Source organism: Mustela erminea, chromosome 9 (genome assembly GCF_009829155.1).
Source record: "Mustela erminea isolate mMusErm1 chromosome 9, mMusErm1.Pri, whole genome shotgun sequence".
Classification (NCBI taxonomy): Eukaryota; Metazoa; Chordata; class Mammalia; order Carnivora; family Mustelidae; genus Mustela; species Mustela erminea.
In genome coordinates this window covers 100,222,920-100,237,186 of record NC_045622.1, presented here as the reverse complement: position 1 = coordinate 100,237,186, position 14,267 = coordinate 100,222,920, and the positions used below count along the sequence as shown (strand labels likewise).

General features: G+C 34.9%; 1 protein-coding gene and 1 long non-coding RNA gene across 2 annotated transcripts in view; one reads left to right on the top strand and one right to left on the bottom strand.

The window, feature by feature from the left end:
* LOC116600044 overlaps positions 1-14,267 on the top strand; it is a 45,457-nt gene that overhangs the window by 23,621 nt on the left and 7,569 nt on the right. The window contains exon 2 of the long non-coding RNA XR_004289481.1: positions 6,105-6,186. This is a non-coding gene — a long non-coding RNA (uncharacterized LOC116600044). The remainder of the gene's footprint in view (positions 1-6,104; positions 6,187-14,267) is intronic.
* On the bottom strand, positions 4,479-5,420 carry LOC116600042 (olfactory receptor 8K3-like). The gene has a single exon (XM_032360029.1). The coding sequence runs from the start codon at positions 5,418-5,420 to the stop codon at positions 4,479-4,481; it is 942 nt and encodes a 313-aa protein (XP_032215920.1).

The window sequence follows — 14,267 nt, the reverse complement described above, 5'->3', positions numbered from 1 at the left end:
ATCTGGAACATCAAGATGGCTGCACTTTATGTCAGGGCTAGACTCAAGGTGGGTACAGCCTTGTTTTTCTTGGCCTCCACATTATAAACATCCTGAGATGATCCTTTTACTTGAGAAGTAGTTGGAAAACATTATGGAAATCTATTGTTCTTGAGGTTAAAAATTCAGAAAAACATCCAATTAAATATATATATATATATATATATATATATATATATATATATATATATAAAATATTTGACATTCTGTAAGGTTTAGATGAAAGAAAATAATCAGAAACACTTAATGTCCTGGGTGAGAATTTTCTTAACAAAACTCCCTTGTCAGGGATTGCCTTATTATTATTATTATTATTATTCAGAGTATAAGCTTGCTGCATCATAGTAAATAAATTTTAATAAAGATCTTTACAACCTATATTCACCCAGAAACTTGGTATCAAAACAGATAATTAAATAGATGGCTAAATCACCACGGGGGTATCAGATGCTATCTCTGGAGAGTCAGTGGTCTGAGTGAGGCACAGAGACAGATGCAGTCCTCTCCCTGCTGAGGGGTATCTCCCATGTGTTCCCATGCATTCCTGACACAAACCAGTGAAAAGGATTTACTGGCATCTTTCTTCCTTTTTGAGGTTCTCTCTGAAGAAAAAGAATACAAGTTAATTAAGCCTAAAGTTTTCAAATGATGCTGTGGTATATCTGGTAATTATACAAGACATCATTATATTCCCCTAAAAATAAAGTTCTGTTAGATACCTTTCCACACAGTGTCTCCTGCTCAAGTCTTTCTACTCAGAGATCTGGAATAAAAAACAGTGTAACTGTAGGAAAGGCATTTTCATTATTCTCATAATGCTTAATTATCTCCTTTTATTACAGTGGCTTTTTAGGACTTTATGTCTGGGGACATAATGGTGTTTAAATGATGCATCATGGAAAATATAAAACTAATAATAATATATATATGCAGCTGTTTCTCCCCATTTGTGGAGTTTTAAACTTATTATTAAAGCATAATACACATATTAAAAATGCATACATCATACATTTTTACACCTCGAACACAACTATGTAATTAGAATACAGATTAAACAGCTATGACAATAACAAAAATAAAACATTATCAGGACACCAGAAGAATCCTTCATGCTTCTATCTCACACACACACACACACACACACACAAACACACACACAGATATGCATGTACATGGATAACTCCTACACTGCTTTCTAACAGCATAAATTGTTTTCACCTATTTTTTGTTACTTCATATAAAGAAATACTGTAGATGTTATTTTTTGTCTGGCTTCTTTCAGTTATTATGTTGTTATAGGTAGCTCTAGATTTCTCATTCTTATGTCTGTGTACAATGTCATTTTGTGAATATACCACTAATTAGTTATTCATTGTGTTAACATCAAATGTTAGAATTGATTTGAATTTGTAGGTTTTGTGATTGGTGGTATTATAAACATTCCATTCCATCTGACATTTGGGTGAACATATAACTTTTACATTTTGGGGTTTTTAAAAAATAATAAAACTTGGATTTTTGTCATGTATTTATGAAAGAGAATCATTTATAATTTATTTTATAATGTCCTAATATATATAAACATTTCCTGAAAATGGTAATTAAAGACAGCTCATTCCATATCCTTCACAAGGAATATTCACAGGAATATTTAATCTAGATTGGCTTAATCTTGAATGTATTTCTGTTGGGTATATTCATTGTTGAATGAAATAAAGAACATTTTTGTGTGTTTAATGGCCATTTAGGTATTTTTTTTGAAACATGATTGTTAGCATCTTTTGTCATCTTTGCATTGTATTTCATGTCAACTATTAATAGATTTTTAAGAGTTACCTTTATATTTTGCACATGAATCCCTTTCAGCTCTCTGTCTGATTCTGGAGGTCTGATAAAGTCATCCTCTCCCAATATGAAAGTTTCCTTTCCACAGTATTAATTTTGATAAGCAGAATTTCCATATAAAACTCAATCATTTTAAATCTTAGACACCTGTTGTTTTGTGTGTTCTGTTTAAAATGTTGTACATATTTCTATATCACAAAGATGTCCCACTATGATCTCCTTTCAAATGTTTGTTGTTTTTCACTTATAGATTGTTAATCCAAGTAGAATTGATTTTGTATAGGTCCTGGGTATGTGTCCAGATTCTTCTTCTTTTTTTTTTTCCTCAAAATAGTATATTAATTACCTAATAGCATTTATTGTAAAGATCATTCTTTCTTTTTTCAGGAAATATTGATGACAATATATATGTGGATCTCTTTCTGAAGTCACCATTCTATTCCATCGATCAATTAGTCTGATTTCTCGAAAATGGTTTCCTTCTTTTTTTTTTTTTATTGGAGTGCAGTTGACACACAATGTTACATTAGTTTCAGATGCACAACATAATGAATCAACATATAGTTAATGTTATGCTCAATGCAAGTGTAGCTGCCACCTGCCACCATTCAATGTTATTAAAATACAATCAGCTATACTTCCTACGCTGTGGCTTTTGTTCCTTTAACTCACTCATTCCAAAACTGGAAGTCTGTATCTTCCACTCCTCCTCACCCATTTTTTCTCATTTCTGTACTCCCCTCCCCTCTGGCAACCATTAGTTTGTTCTCAGTATTCATGGGTTCATTTCTGCTTTTTGTTTAATTGTTTCATTTTCTATATTCCATATATAAGTGAATTCATGTAGTATTTGTATTTCTTTGTTTCACTTTCCATAATACGATCTATGTCATCCATGTTGTCACAAATGGCAAGAACTCATTCTTTTATATAGTTGAATAATACTTCACACATATATATGTAGATATATATATTCTACATTTTTAAAAATATTTTTATTTATTTGACAGAGAGAGAGAGACCACAAGTAGGCAGAGAGGCAGACAGAGAGACAGTAAGAAGAAGGCTCCCTGCTGAACAGAGAGCCTGATGTGGTGTTTGATCCCAGGACCTTGAGATCATGACCTGACCCAAAGGCAGAGTCTTAATCCACAGAATCACCCAGGCGCCCCTATATTCTGCATTTTTATCCATTCTTCTATCAGTGGCTACTTAGGCGGCTTCTCTATCTAGGCTACTGTAAATAATCTTTCAAGGAACATAAAGGTGCATATATCTTTTTGAATTCATATTTTCATGTTCTGTGGGAAAATACCCAGTAGTGAAATTACTGGATCATATGGTATTTCTATCTTTAATTTTTAAAGGAAACTCCATACTGTTTCAACAGTGGTTATGCCACTTGCAGCAATGTTTTCTTAAGTACTATAGATTTGTAGTAGGTCATGAAATCTGCTGGTGTAACTTTTGCAAATTTATAGTCTTTCTTCAAGACTGTCTTTAACATTTTGGGATTTTTGCCTTTCCTACTAGATTTTACAAGCAACTTCCATCATCCTGAAAGACAGAAAAACAAAGAAGGAATGAAGAAAGGAAGAAGTATTTACAAAAAAATTAAGACAATTTAAAAAATAATTTTAAAAACAATCTAGCTTTATTAAAGGATTGATATCTGTTTTAGAATATGTCTGTGTTCTTTCTTCTAAGATATTCTGGGTCCTTTTGTATGGTATATGCCACAGTATGTCTTCCTTTATATCAGCAATGTTTTGATTGTTTCTAAGAAGAAAATCATGCAAATCCTTCTTTACAATTTTCCCTAAGTATTATACAGTTTTTATTTCCAGTATAATAGATAGCTTAATATTAAATTTTTGCCTGGCTTTTGCTAGCATATAGGAAAAACAAACAAACAACACTGATCTTTCATATGCTGAACTTACCTACACCAATCTTACAAAAGCCACTTACTCTTTCTAAAGTTTCAGCATGAAGAGTTTTTTTGAATTTTTAATGTACAAAATTAGGCCTTCTAAAAATCACCACACTTCTATTTCTGCCTTCCCAAGTATATACAGGTATACAAATTATCACCTAGAAGAATCTGAGCCGCCAAACCACAAGGGGATAAAATTAAAGTATTATTAAGGCAGAAATTCTTGATTATTCATTGATGTGTATATTCCCTCCATAAAAAAGCAGTAAGCGCCATCTTCCCTATGCCATATGTCAGTGGGATGGGCATATTTATTTAATATTAAATACAAAATGTCTTTTAAAAAAGATTATCTAAGCAGAGATGTATTTTAAACAAAATAAAACTTGTCTTTGATTGTCACCCAAGTACTTGGCAATGTGAGAGTTAGTCTCTTACAGAAGCATTTACTCTTACTCTTTCCTCTTACTCTTTACCTCTTACTGAAACCAAAGTTGACAGCAGAAGGATGATCACTACTGAAACACCTATAAGTTGAAAACAGGAATTAATATTTCTAGTTTTCTATGACTCTTACACATTACTGCTTCCTAAGCCCTGTGACATACAGACAGTAGTCTATAACTCAATTTATTGTATACATAGTCTATAGTGAATTCTATATAAGTAGTTTGTGCCACTTTTTCCATATCCTATGCAGGGCACATTTTACCTCTTTGTTCCTCAAGCTGTAGATCATGGGATTCAGCATAGGTATAATCAAAGTGTAAAATACGGAGGCGATTTTATCTGTATCAAAGGAATGATTGGATTGGGGCTGCAAATACATGAAGAATAGAGTGGTGTATAATATAAGGACCACTGTTAGGTGAGATCCACAGGTGGAGAAGGTCTTGTGCCTGCCCTCTGCAGAGTTCATCCTAACAATGGCCATTAGGATGAGGATGTAGGACACAAGTACTATCAGAAGAGATGAAGCCAAATTAAACGCTGAAAAGATCAGTATTATCAACTCAATATCATGTGAGCTTGAGCAAAGCAAAGTTAACAAGGGAAGACTATCACAGTAAAAATGTCTAATGACATTATGGCCACAGAAGGATGATGTGAAAATCTTTTCGGTGACTATCACAGAAAGAAAAGCACTGTAGACATAAGGGATGATTACCAGCACCCAGCACACCCTTTGCGACATAGCAATTGTGTAGAGCAGAGGGTTACAGATGGCCACATAGCGGTCATAGGCCATTGCGGACAGAATGAAAAGCTCACTGATAATGAACAAGATGAAGAAAGACAGCTGTGTGGCACACCAATTGTAGGGGATTGTATTTTGGTTTGTTACAAAATTTACCAGCATTTTGGGTCCCACAGCTGTTGAATAACCAAGATCAATGAAAGCCAGGTGTCTGAGAAAGAAGTACATGGGTGTTTGGAGCCTGGAATCCATGTTGGTGAGGATGATCATGCCCAGGTTGCCCATCACGGAGACCGTGTAGATGACGAGGAAGAGCCCAAAGAAGGGAGCCTGCAACTCCGGACGGTCTGTGATTCCCATTAGGATGAATTCTGTTAGCGCTGTTAGATTTTGTTTGTTCATCCAGGCTGTTAAGGAAAATTGCTGTGGGAACAACCATCACAAGAGTCATTGGGTTTCAGGAGACAACGTCTGTTGACATTTTAGGAGCCAAAGCCATTGTGGTTAAGATAAATCCAATTTTTTAGATGGGTTAATTTAAAATAAGACTCACCTCCATCACTGAACCTGGAACTAATAGTATTCCCATTCCACTACCCATTTTTAATGCATGCTTGTTCCACTATGCTTTTATGAGTTTAAATATTATTTAATGATTTTTTATGATGATATACAATTTAGCTACTATGCAGACATTTCCAACATGCCCACTCTAATGTACATAAACAAATGTTATTTTTTCTATGAGAATGTATCTGAGTATTTAGCACTTTGTTATGGAATTTTTCAGTTTTTGATCTGTGATATGTTGTACACCAGTAAGGCCTGCATCGACAAGTTATTCAATATGGAAAAGAAGAATTATCTAACATTCCTACCTTTGCTTTGACCTTAGCACTAATATCTCTGAAATGAAATGTTTAATTGTGTGGTTGTATTTTCTAGCACATCTTAAGACAAGTAAAAATTATTAGAATGTATTTACTAATATGCCACCTAAAATCATCCAGTAAACTCTATAAATACACTTAAGCAAGAAAGAGAACTATCACTCTAAATTAAGGGATCCTATTTCAAATGTTTTAGGTGCTGGCAAATAATACTGCATGAAGTACATGAATGAAAGAGTAATAGGGAGTGAAGAGAAGGAGATATGGCGTGATTCATTGTAAGTACTTAATTTTATTCATTTAAATGACATGGAGCAAGGCAAATGATTATGTGGTCTAAATAAAGCCCACTGGATACAGCACAGAGACAAATGGAGTACATTTACTATATTTTACTTTTATTATTATTCTTAACACTTTGTGTCATCTTCAATCAAGTCTACATAAATGTTCTGTGTCAATACATTTTATTTCAAGTTTGTACCTTATAGATCTCTACTTTTCTAACTCCTTTCTCCTTCAGATTGTTTTTAAACACAGGTGCTTCCAAACTTTCATAGAAAATAAAAGTCAGGGATGCCTGTGGCTCCGTTGGTTAAACAGCTGCTTTTACTCAGGTCATGATCCTAGGGTCCTGGGATCAAGTCCCACATCAGGCTCCTTGCTCAGCAGGAAGCTTGCTTCTCCCTCTGCCTGCTGCTTCCCTTGCTTGTGCTCTCTCTCTGACAAATAAATAAATAAAATCTTTAAAAAAAGCACTCATATTATTTTACTAATTACTCCAGATTGAAAAAATGTGAACCCCACTGCATCTCATCCTTAGAAGATAAAATCATGATTTAAAAAATAAAGATACAATAATAAAAGAGACACAGAACATATTCAGGCTTATAAGTTCATTATATATAGATATAGATGATATAGATGATATAGATGATATAGATATAGATATAGATATAGATATAGATATAGATATAGATATATATCTGCTTTTTCTCATATATATACCATAAACAATATTAATATGTCATTGATATTAAATTTAATAGAATATAAGAACTACAGGACAGTTGTTTAAGCTGTGTTGATCACTTATTTGTCTGGGTGGTTTAATTTTGGAAAATTATAATTAGAATTCATATTACCATAATGAGTTAGAAAAACAGTTGAGCATTTGAATAGATGAAGAATTAATACTAATTAGAATGGACAAAAGCAATAAAAATTAAGACTAAAAGGGAAATGCCATGATGATAGAATATCTAATAAAAACAACACTGTACCTACTCTTAAAAAGTAAAAGTTAACAATTTTAAGGGAAATATTATAGAAATCCTAAACAAACTGGCAGAAATACTATGTTCCCAAATACTACATTTAGTGTTATAAAAATGTCAATTTGCTAAAATTAGTCATATTTGTACAATGCTTTTATGATCAAAATCTCACTAAGAGAATGTGTAGAAGGTGACAGTGATTAAAAATGTATCTTTAAAAAATGAAAATTATAGGGTGCCTGTGCAGCGTTCTTCTGAAACTCTGGAGTTCTTCTGAAACTCAATGAAGTAAATATTTATGTGGCCCTCTTCGCCCCAGTCCTGCCCAAGCACTGCCTGGAAAGAAACGAGGAAAGTGAGCATCAAACCTGACTCCTATCAGATGGAAGCAGAAACTCCAGAGCTGTACTAGGACCTGGGGAATGGGCATGGAGGCCAAGGACGTCCTCTTATGCAAATGAGAACACTCAACCTCAACTCAATATTCTATAACATTTTGTAAAGAGCCTCAACTGAGATAAACAGGTTGGTCATACTGAGAACGTTGTACATGTATTAAAAGGAGGGAGAAAGAGAAGGAAAGGAAGAGGAGGATTCTAAGTTGAGCTTGCAAAAATGCTTACTCCCACTTCAGGATGTTTGTTGTCTAAAATACAATATAAATGTAGAAATAATAACAAATAGAAATGAAGTCCCTTACCACCTTCAAAGAATATACTCATAGTGGTAAACCAATATCATTACTCCAGAAAACCTAGTTATGAAGAGAGATGATTTCCATGCACGATGTACTGTACTGAGTCTGGCTTTGCTGACCATACTCATATGGGTCACTTAAATGGAAGACAGGGATCCAAAATCATCATTGCAGCTGATGTAGTAATCAATATAATCAATGCCATCTAATCACCTTAAGTGAAGACTGTCTTCTCGTTCCTCTGTGTGATTACTAGACCTGAATGCTGTCAGAAGAATTTATGAACATTTCCTCCCTTTGAGACACTCCCCTGAGAGTGTGAACACAATTCTTGGTTATTCCCAAAGCATCTGAGAGCAAGAAATGATGCCACTGGTCTTTGCTAATTATTCAGAGTAACTGATTTCCCAATTGTGGAAATATATATATATATACATATATATATATATATCAGAGAAATGATCTACTTAGATCCAGATATTTAAGTGAATACAATGAAAATAACTTTAAAAAAGTTGAATATATCAACTTTTTTAAAGTTATTTTCATTGTATTCACTTAAATATCTGGATCTAAGTAGATCATTTCTCTGATACATAGTATAATCATCTGAATTACATAAAATTCCAGTGTTTTCCAAAATGACCTCTTCCATATTTTAAATCTGAGAATAAAGACAAAAAACCTATTACACATGACCTATAGTGTGTTAAAAATTAAGGAATATTTTCACTAACTGTCATAAAATATCCTCAAGAAAACCAGTTATTTTCAAATAAATATTTTCATTAACTGCAAAAAAAAAGTTAAGAAGGAATAAAAATTATGAATATGTGTATAATGTTAGTTTGCTTTCTTTTTTTTTTTTTACTTAAGGGAGTAAACTGAGTAAATGAACCCTAACACAACATCCCATGTGCCTGCTCATCATAATTCCACACATGTAGCTCCTCCACAAAAGTTGATAAAGGTTCTTAAAAAGAATTACAGCTTTATAAAGTGAGGATAATGTATGCTTTGAAGTGCACGCACAGGGTGTTATATAACTAATTCTACTCCAAGATTCTCCCTCAACTATATGTTTTTGAATTTTATTTTTTACTTATACGTCAATGTTTTGCTGGTCTCTGTTTAATAAAATTGCCATAATCTGTCTCTGACCCCATGTACGATAGGTTTGCTGCCATAGTAACAGGCATTTAATTAGTTCCCAGCTTGTGACTTCTACTTGCATCACTACAGTTAACGACTTGTGCATGCGGTCCCCACTGACCGACGTATGAATATGTCATAATATCTCCTGGGGCCCTGCTTTGGGATAAAATGAGCACATTCCTTTATTTACACAAGGATGGATCTATTCCAAGATCTCTTTTATCCACATACATTCCACCATTAGTACATACCATTTCATACTGTGGACATCACACTTATGAATATATATTGCTTGAAGGAATGGTAAAATTTGCAGCAAATAACTAGATACACTTCATAGAGCTAATATTGTTTTCTTTGATTTACTACACTATTTTTTAAAGGAACCCAAATATTCATCTCAAGTTGAAATGGAAAAATGCACTAAGTATAACCCAAGTCAACAAAGAAGTTCAGAAATAATAATAGGGATAGATACACATTAGTTTTTTTTAAAGATTTTATTTATTTATTTGATAGACGGAGATCACAAAGAAGCAGGCAGAGAGAGAGGAGAAAGCAGGCTCCCCGCTGAGCAGAGATCCCAATGTGTGTGGGGCTTGATCCCAGGACCCTGGAATCATGACCTGAGCCAAAGGCAGAGGCTTTAACCCACTGAGCCACCCAGGCTAATTACACACTAATTTTAACATAACATGACTATTTGAATGTCTGTGGCGGTGATAATGCAGATGAAGTAGTTGTTGGAGTGACCAAACATTGACACACACCTGGACATATACCTTCTAGCAGAGTGGGTGGGAGGAGAGTTCCAGATTCTGTTTTTCCTCCTGGACATGTGCTTAGCTAATTTCTCATCCTCCTGGTGGGTGTGGAGAAGTTGCTGAGCTGTAGCCTCCTGGAGGGACAGCCCCTCCTTGTGGGCAGCCAATCTCCAGTCCTGTTGTGTGCTAGTCCTGAGTGTCTCCCACAGTGCCTTTCTCTTCCAAAGTTTGTAATTCCCTATGGTTTGAGCATGAAATGCAGAGAGAGTCAATTATCATATGGTTTCACTTATTTGTGGAGCATAACAAAAAGCATGGAGGACAAGGGGAGTTAGAGAGGAGAAGGGAGTTGGGGGAAATTGGAAGGGGAGGTGAACCATGAGAGACTATGGACTCTGAAAAACAATCTGAGGGGTTTGAAGTGGCGGTGTGGGGGGAAGGTTGGGGTACCAGGTGGTGGGTATTATAGAGGGCACAGATTGCATGGAGCACTGGGAGTGGTGAAAAAATAACGAATACTGTTTTTCTGAAAATAAATAAATTAATTTAAAAAAATTCTGAAAAATTGTGAGAGGAAGCAAACAAAAAGAAAAGCGATTACAGTATAAAAGAAGATGTTATAGGTACTAAGGGAATGTTAGCTTGCACCCTATTGACTATCCATTGGTCTCAAGGCAATACTTTGGGTAAACATACCTTAATATGGTAATTTTTTACTTAAGTATTTAATAAGGGTTTTAAATTGATAAATAATCTGAGTACATGTCTTAATCACTTGTGATTGGGTAAACGTTAATTTTTATCATTCAATAATCTATTAGTTCTTTGAAATATGAATTTTAGTGCTTTTTTTTTTTTTAAATCATTCCCTTTTCTGACACCTATAGCTCAAATTATGTTTGTGACTTGGCGTTAAGAAGTAGATATTTTGGGGCGCCTGGGTGGCTCAGTGGGTTAAGCTGCTGCCTTCGGCTTAGGTCATGATCTCGGGGTCCTGGGATCGAGTCCCGCATAGGGCTCTCTGCTCAGCAGGGAGCCTGCTTCCTCCTCTCTCTCTCTCTCTGCCTGCCTCTCTGCCTACTTGTGATCTCTGTCTGTCAAATAAATAAATAAAATCTTAAAAAAAGAAAGAAGTAGATATTTTGATATTTACATTTTATTTAACCCAAGTCATGTACATTTTGTGAGGTGAGATAAGAGTTTGTATCAAAGATTGACGACAAATTTTTGGTAACAAAATTTTTCCAACCTAGTTGATGGTTGTTGTTTGTACAAGTACTTTTATGTACTGAAAGAGTCAAAACCAATTCTGGACAGGTGTGTAGAACAGGGAGTGACAACTGGTGGCATTATTTATTGCATGGTCTTAGGCTTTATAAGTAATAGTTCTGTTTAATAAAAGGAAAACATTTCTGTAGCTTTTAACTGAGACAGAAAAGTAAGGAGGGACAGAGAGAATGAGTAAGAGAAATGCACCAGTATTAGGTTAAGATCCAATATATATGAAGGATAAAAGAAGTACAGTGGAGAATTATTTTGTGGTAGAGCAGTTAAGTTTCTCTAAGCAGAAGGAGACCTGACCTAGCATAGAAACCTCTATTTTGTCTCCTGCCACCTGTATCTGCAGTGATTTTTATTTATTTTTTGAATGGTTTCTTTGAAAGAATTTTTTTCCTTTCCATGGAGGTAGCTTGTAGAAATAGCCATTTGGAAAGCAGAGATGATAGATGTGCCATATGGCATGTAGACATCTGATGAAGTCTTACGGACTTGCAGGGAGATGGTATTTGCAACTGAAACCAAACTTAGGTAGACTTTAAGGCGCGGGGCATGGCCAGCAATCCCTACACCAATGGATGAAAGATTACTCCAGACTTTGCTGTGAAAGTGAGGAAAAAGCAAGGGGCTTAACATTCAGAGATGAAGACCCTTTGCTCTTCTTTGCTGTCACCTTTATTTGTGCTTTGGGATATTCGGAAGTTTTTATTACTCTCTTGAGCAAAGTGATGTGTGAGAAGAAGTGTTACAGAAAATAGAAGAGTTTGATTACTGGAAAGTTACAATGTGCTGATCAGCATGTTCTGGGACTTCTGCTAAACATAACTTTAGGGGACAATGCACACATCTCTTAGTCCACAGGACAGCTGTTTGCGCTAATAAAGCTTCGGGGAAGCTTTCACCTGGCAAAGTGATGACCGAGGCCTCAGCATTCCAAAGGCCAATGCCCTTCTCTGGAACCTTCCATTGCCCCCAGTAGCCTCCTTGTTACATTTTGGCAAGCCAGTTATTATGGATGATTTCATGCTCTACATTAATCCCAACATTAAGGGATAAGAAAATCTCCATTGGAAGCCTAAGTGTGTATAAGTGATATGTGAGCCCATATATATGTATGCATATCATTTGGAAACTTTAATCAAATATTTTCTACTTATCCTTCAAAAGGACTATGTGTATAAATTGTTTAGGACAAATCTTGTAGCTAATGTAGAGAGAGTAACTAGTGTAAGCTTTTGTGACACTACTCCATTGAGTACTAGTCAATGAGACATGAAAACTTTGGATTGCCCAGTTTCATAAAATATGCCAATATGGATATAGATATTTGAGGCAGAAATGGGTTCTCTACCCTAGCAAAGATTCCCAGAACTGTGAACATGGTGCCTTCCACATGAAGAGATTTGCTGGTGTGATTAAGTGTTAAGGACCTCTAGATGAGGGGGCTATCCTGTACTCTTCTGGGTGGGACCAATGTAATCCCAAGAAGGAGAGAGAGAACTGAGTCCAAGTCAGAAGGATATGTGAAAATGCAAACAGAGGTCAGAGTAGCAGGGTCACTGCTTAGAAGGGATTGCCAAGCAAAGGATGAGAGTTGCCTCTAGAAGCTGGAAGAGGAAAAGAAACGGATTCTTCCATGGCAGTCCAGAAAAGAACATAGTGGGCTGACATCTTGATTGTAGCCCAGTGAGACTCATTTTGAACTTCACACCTCCAGAACTATGGGATAAGTTCTGTTATATCAAGCCACTGAGTCATTGGTGATTTTTATAGTGGCCCTGGGAAACTAAAACACGTGACATCATTATTTTTAGAAAATACATATATGTATTTGTGCCAATACCATACTGTCTTGATTATCACAGTAATATAGCCTGAAGTCAGGCATTGTGTTGCTCCCAGCTTTGGTTTTATTTTTCAGCATTCCCTTGGCGATTCGGGGTCTTTTCTGGTTCCATACAAATTTTAGGATTGTTTGTTCCAGCTCTGTGAACAATGTTGAAGGTGTTTTGATAAGGATTCATTTGAAAGTGTAGCTTGCTCTGGCAGCATTGACATTTTCACAGTATTCTAATCCATGAGCACGGAATGTTTTTCCATCTCTTTGTGTCTTCCTCAATTTCTTTCGTAAGTGTTCTGTAGTTTTTAGAGTACAGATCCTTTACCTTTTTGGTTATGTTTATTCCTAGGTATCTTGTGGTTTTTGGTGCTATTGTAAATGGAATCGATTCCTTAATTTTGCTTTTTCAGTTACATTGTTAAGGCATAAAAATGCAACTGAATTTGCCATGTTACTGAATTGCTGTAGGAGTTCTAGTAATTTTGGGGTGGAGTCTTTGGGTTTTCCATATAAAGTATCATGTAATCTGTGAAGAGAGAGTTTGACTGAGTTGCATGGGTGCTTGAAAGAGCTGGGAAAACTGCACAGAGAAATCAGAGTGTGTTTTGACAATAAAACCACTAATACATGTTTTTGTTAAGATTGTACATAAAATAGATCAAAGCACATTATGTTATTTTCAACTTTTCAAGATTCGTTGCATTTTTCCAAGTAGTGTTGAGTTCATTGTGAATACTTTATTTTTATGAATCTAATTGTTGTAAATTGATGTTATATAAATGATGGTGATAGACTTATTGATATTTGTATATGCTTATTTTTGCTTATCATTTAAAAAAATAAGCTTTTGTGCTTAAAACAAATAAAAAAGTTTCATGGGGTTTATTTTATGGTATGAGTTCTTTTATTTATTTAAATTTCTTTTCAGCATAACAGAATTCATTGTTTTTGCACCACACCCAGTGCTCCATGCAGTACGTGCCCTCCTTAATAACCACCACCTGTATGAGTTCTTTTAAATAAAATCCTAGGATGTGAAAAAAAAAAAAAGAAACTACTTATATGTAAATCAAGTTAAAAAGTAGAAAACACTAAAGTTTTCATTCTTGACTTGAATTCATTGAATAAAATACATAAGATTGGTAGACATGCAAGTGTGACTTTAGCCCTGTTTCTCCAATTCTGTTTGTGGAACTAGACTCAAAGACAATGCCTATCTGCTGAGGAATATACTTCCCCAGCTGTATGTATGTAGGCTGGTACTGCCAAATACAGCCATAGTCAGGTAAACCAAACAAACAAAAAATAAATTATCTAAACTATATAATTTTATATATTTATAAAATAA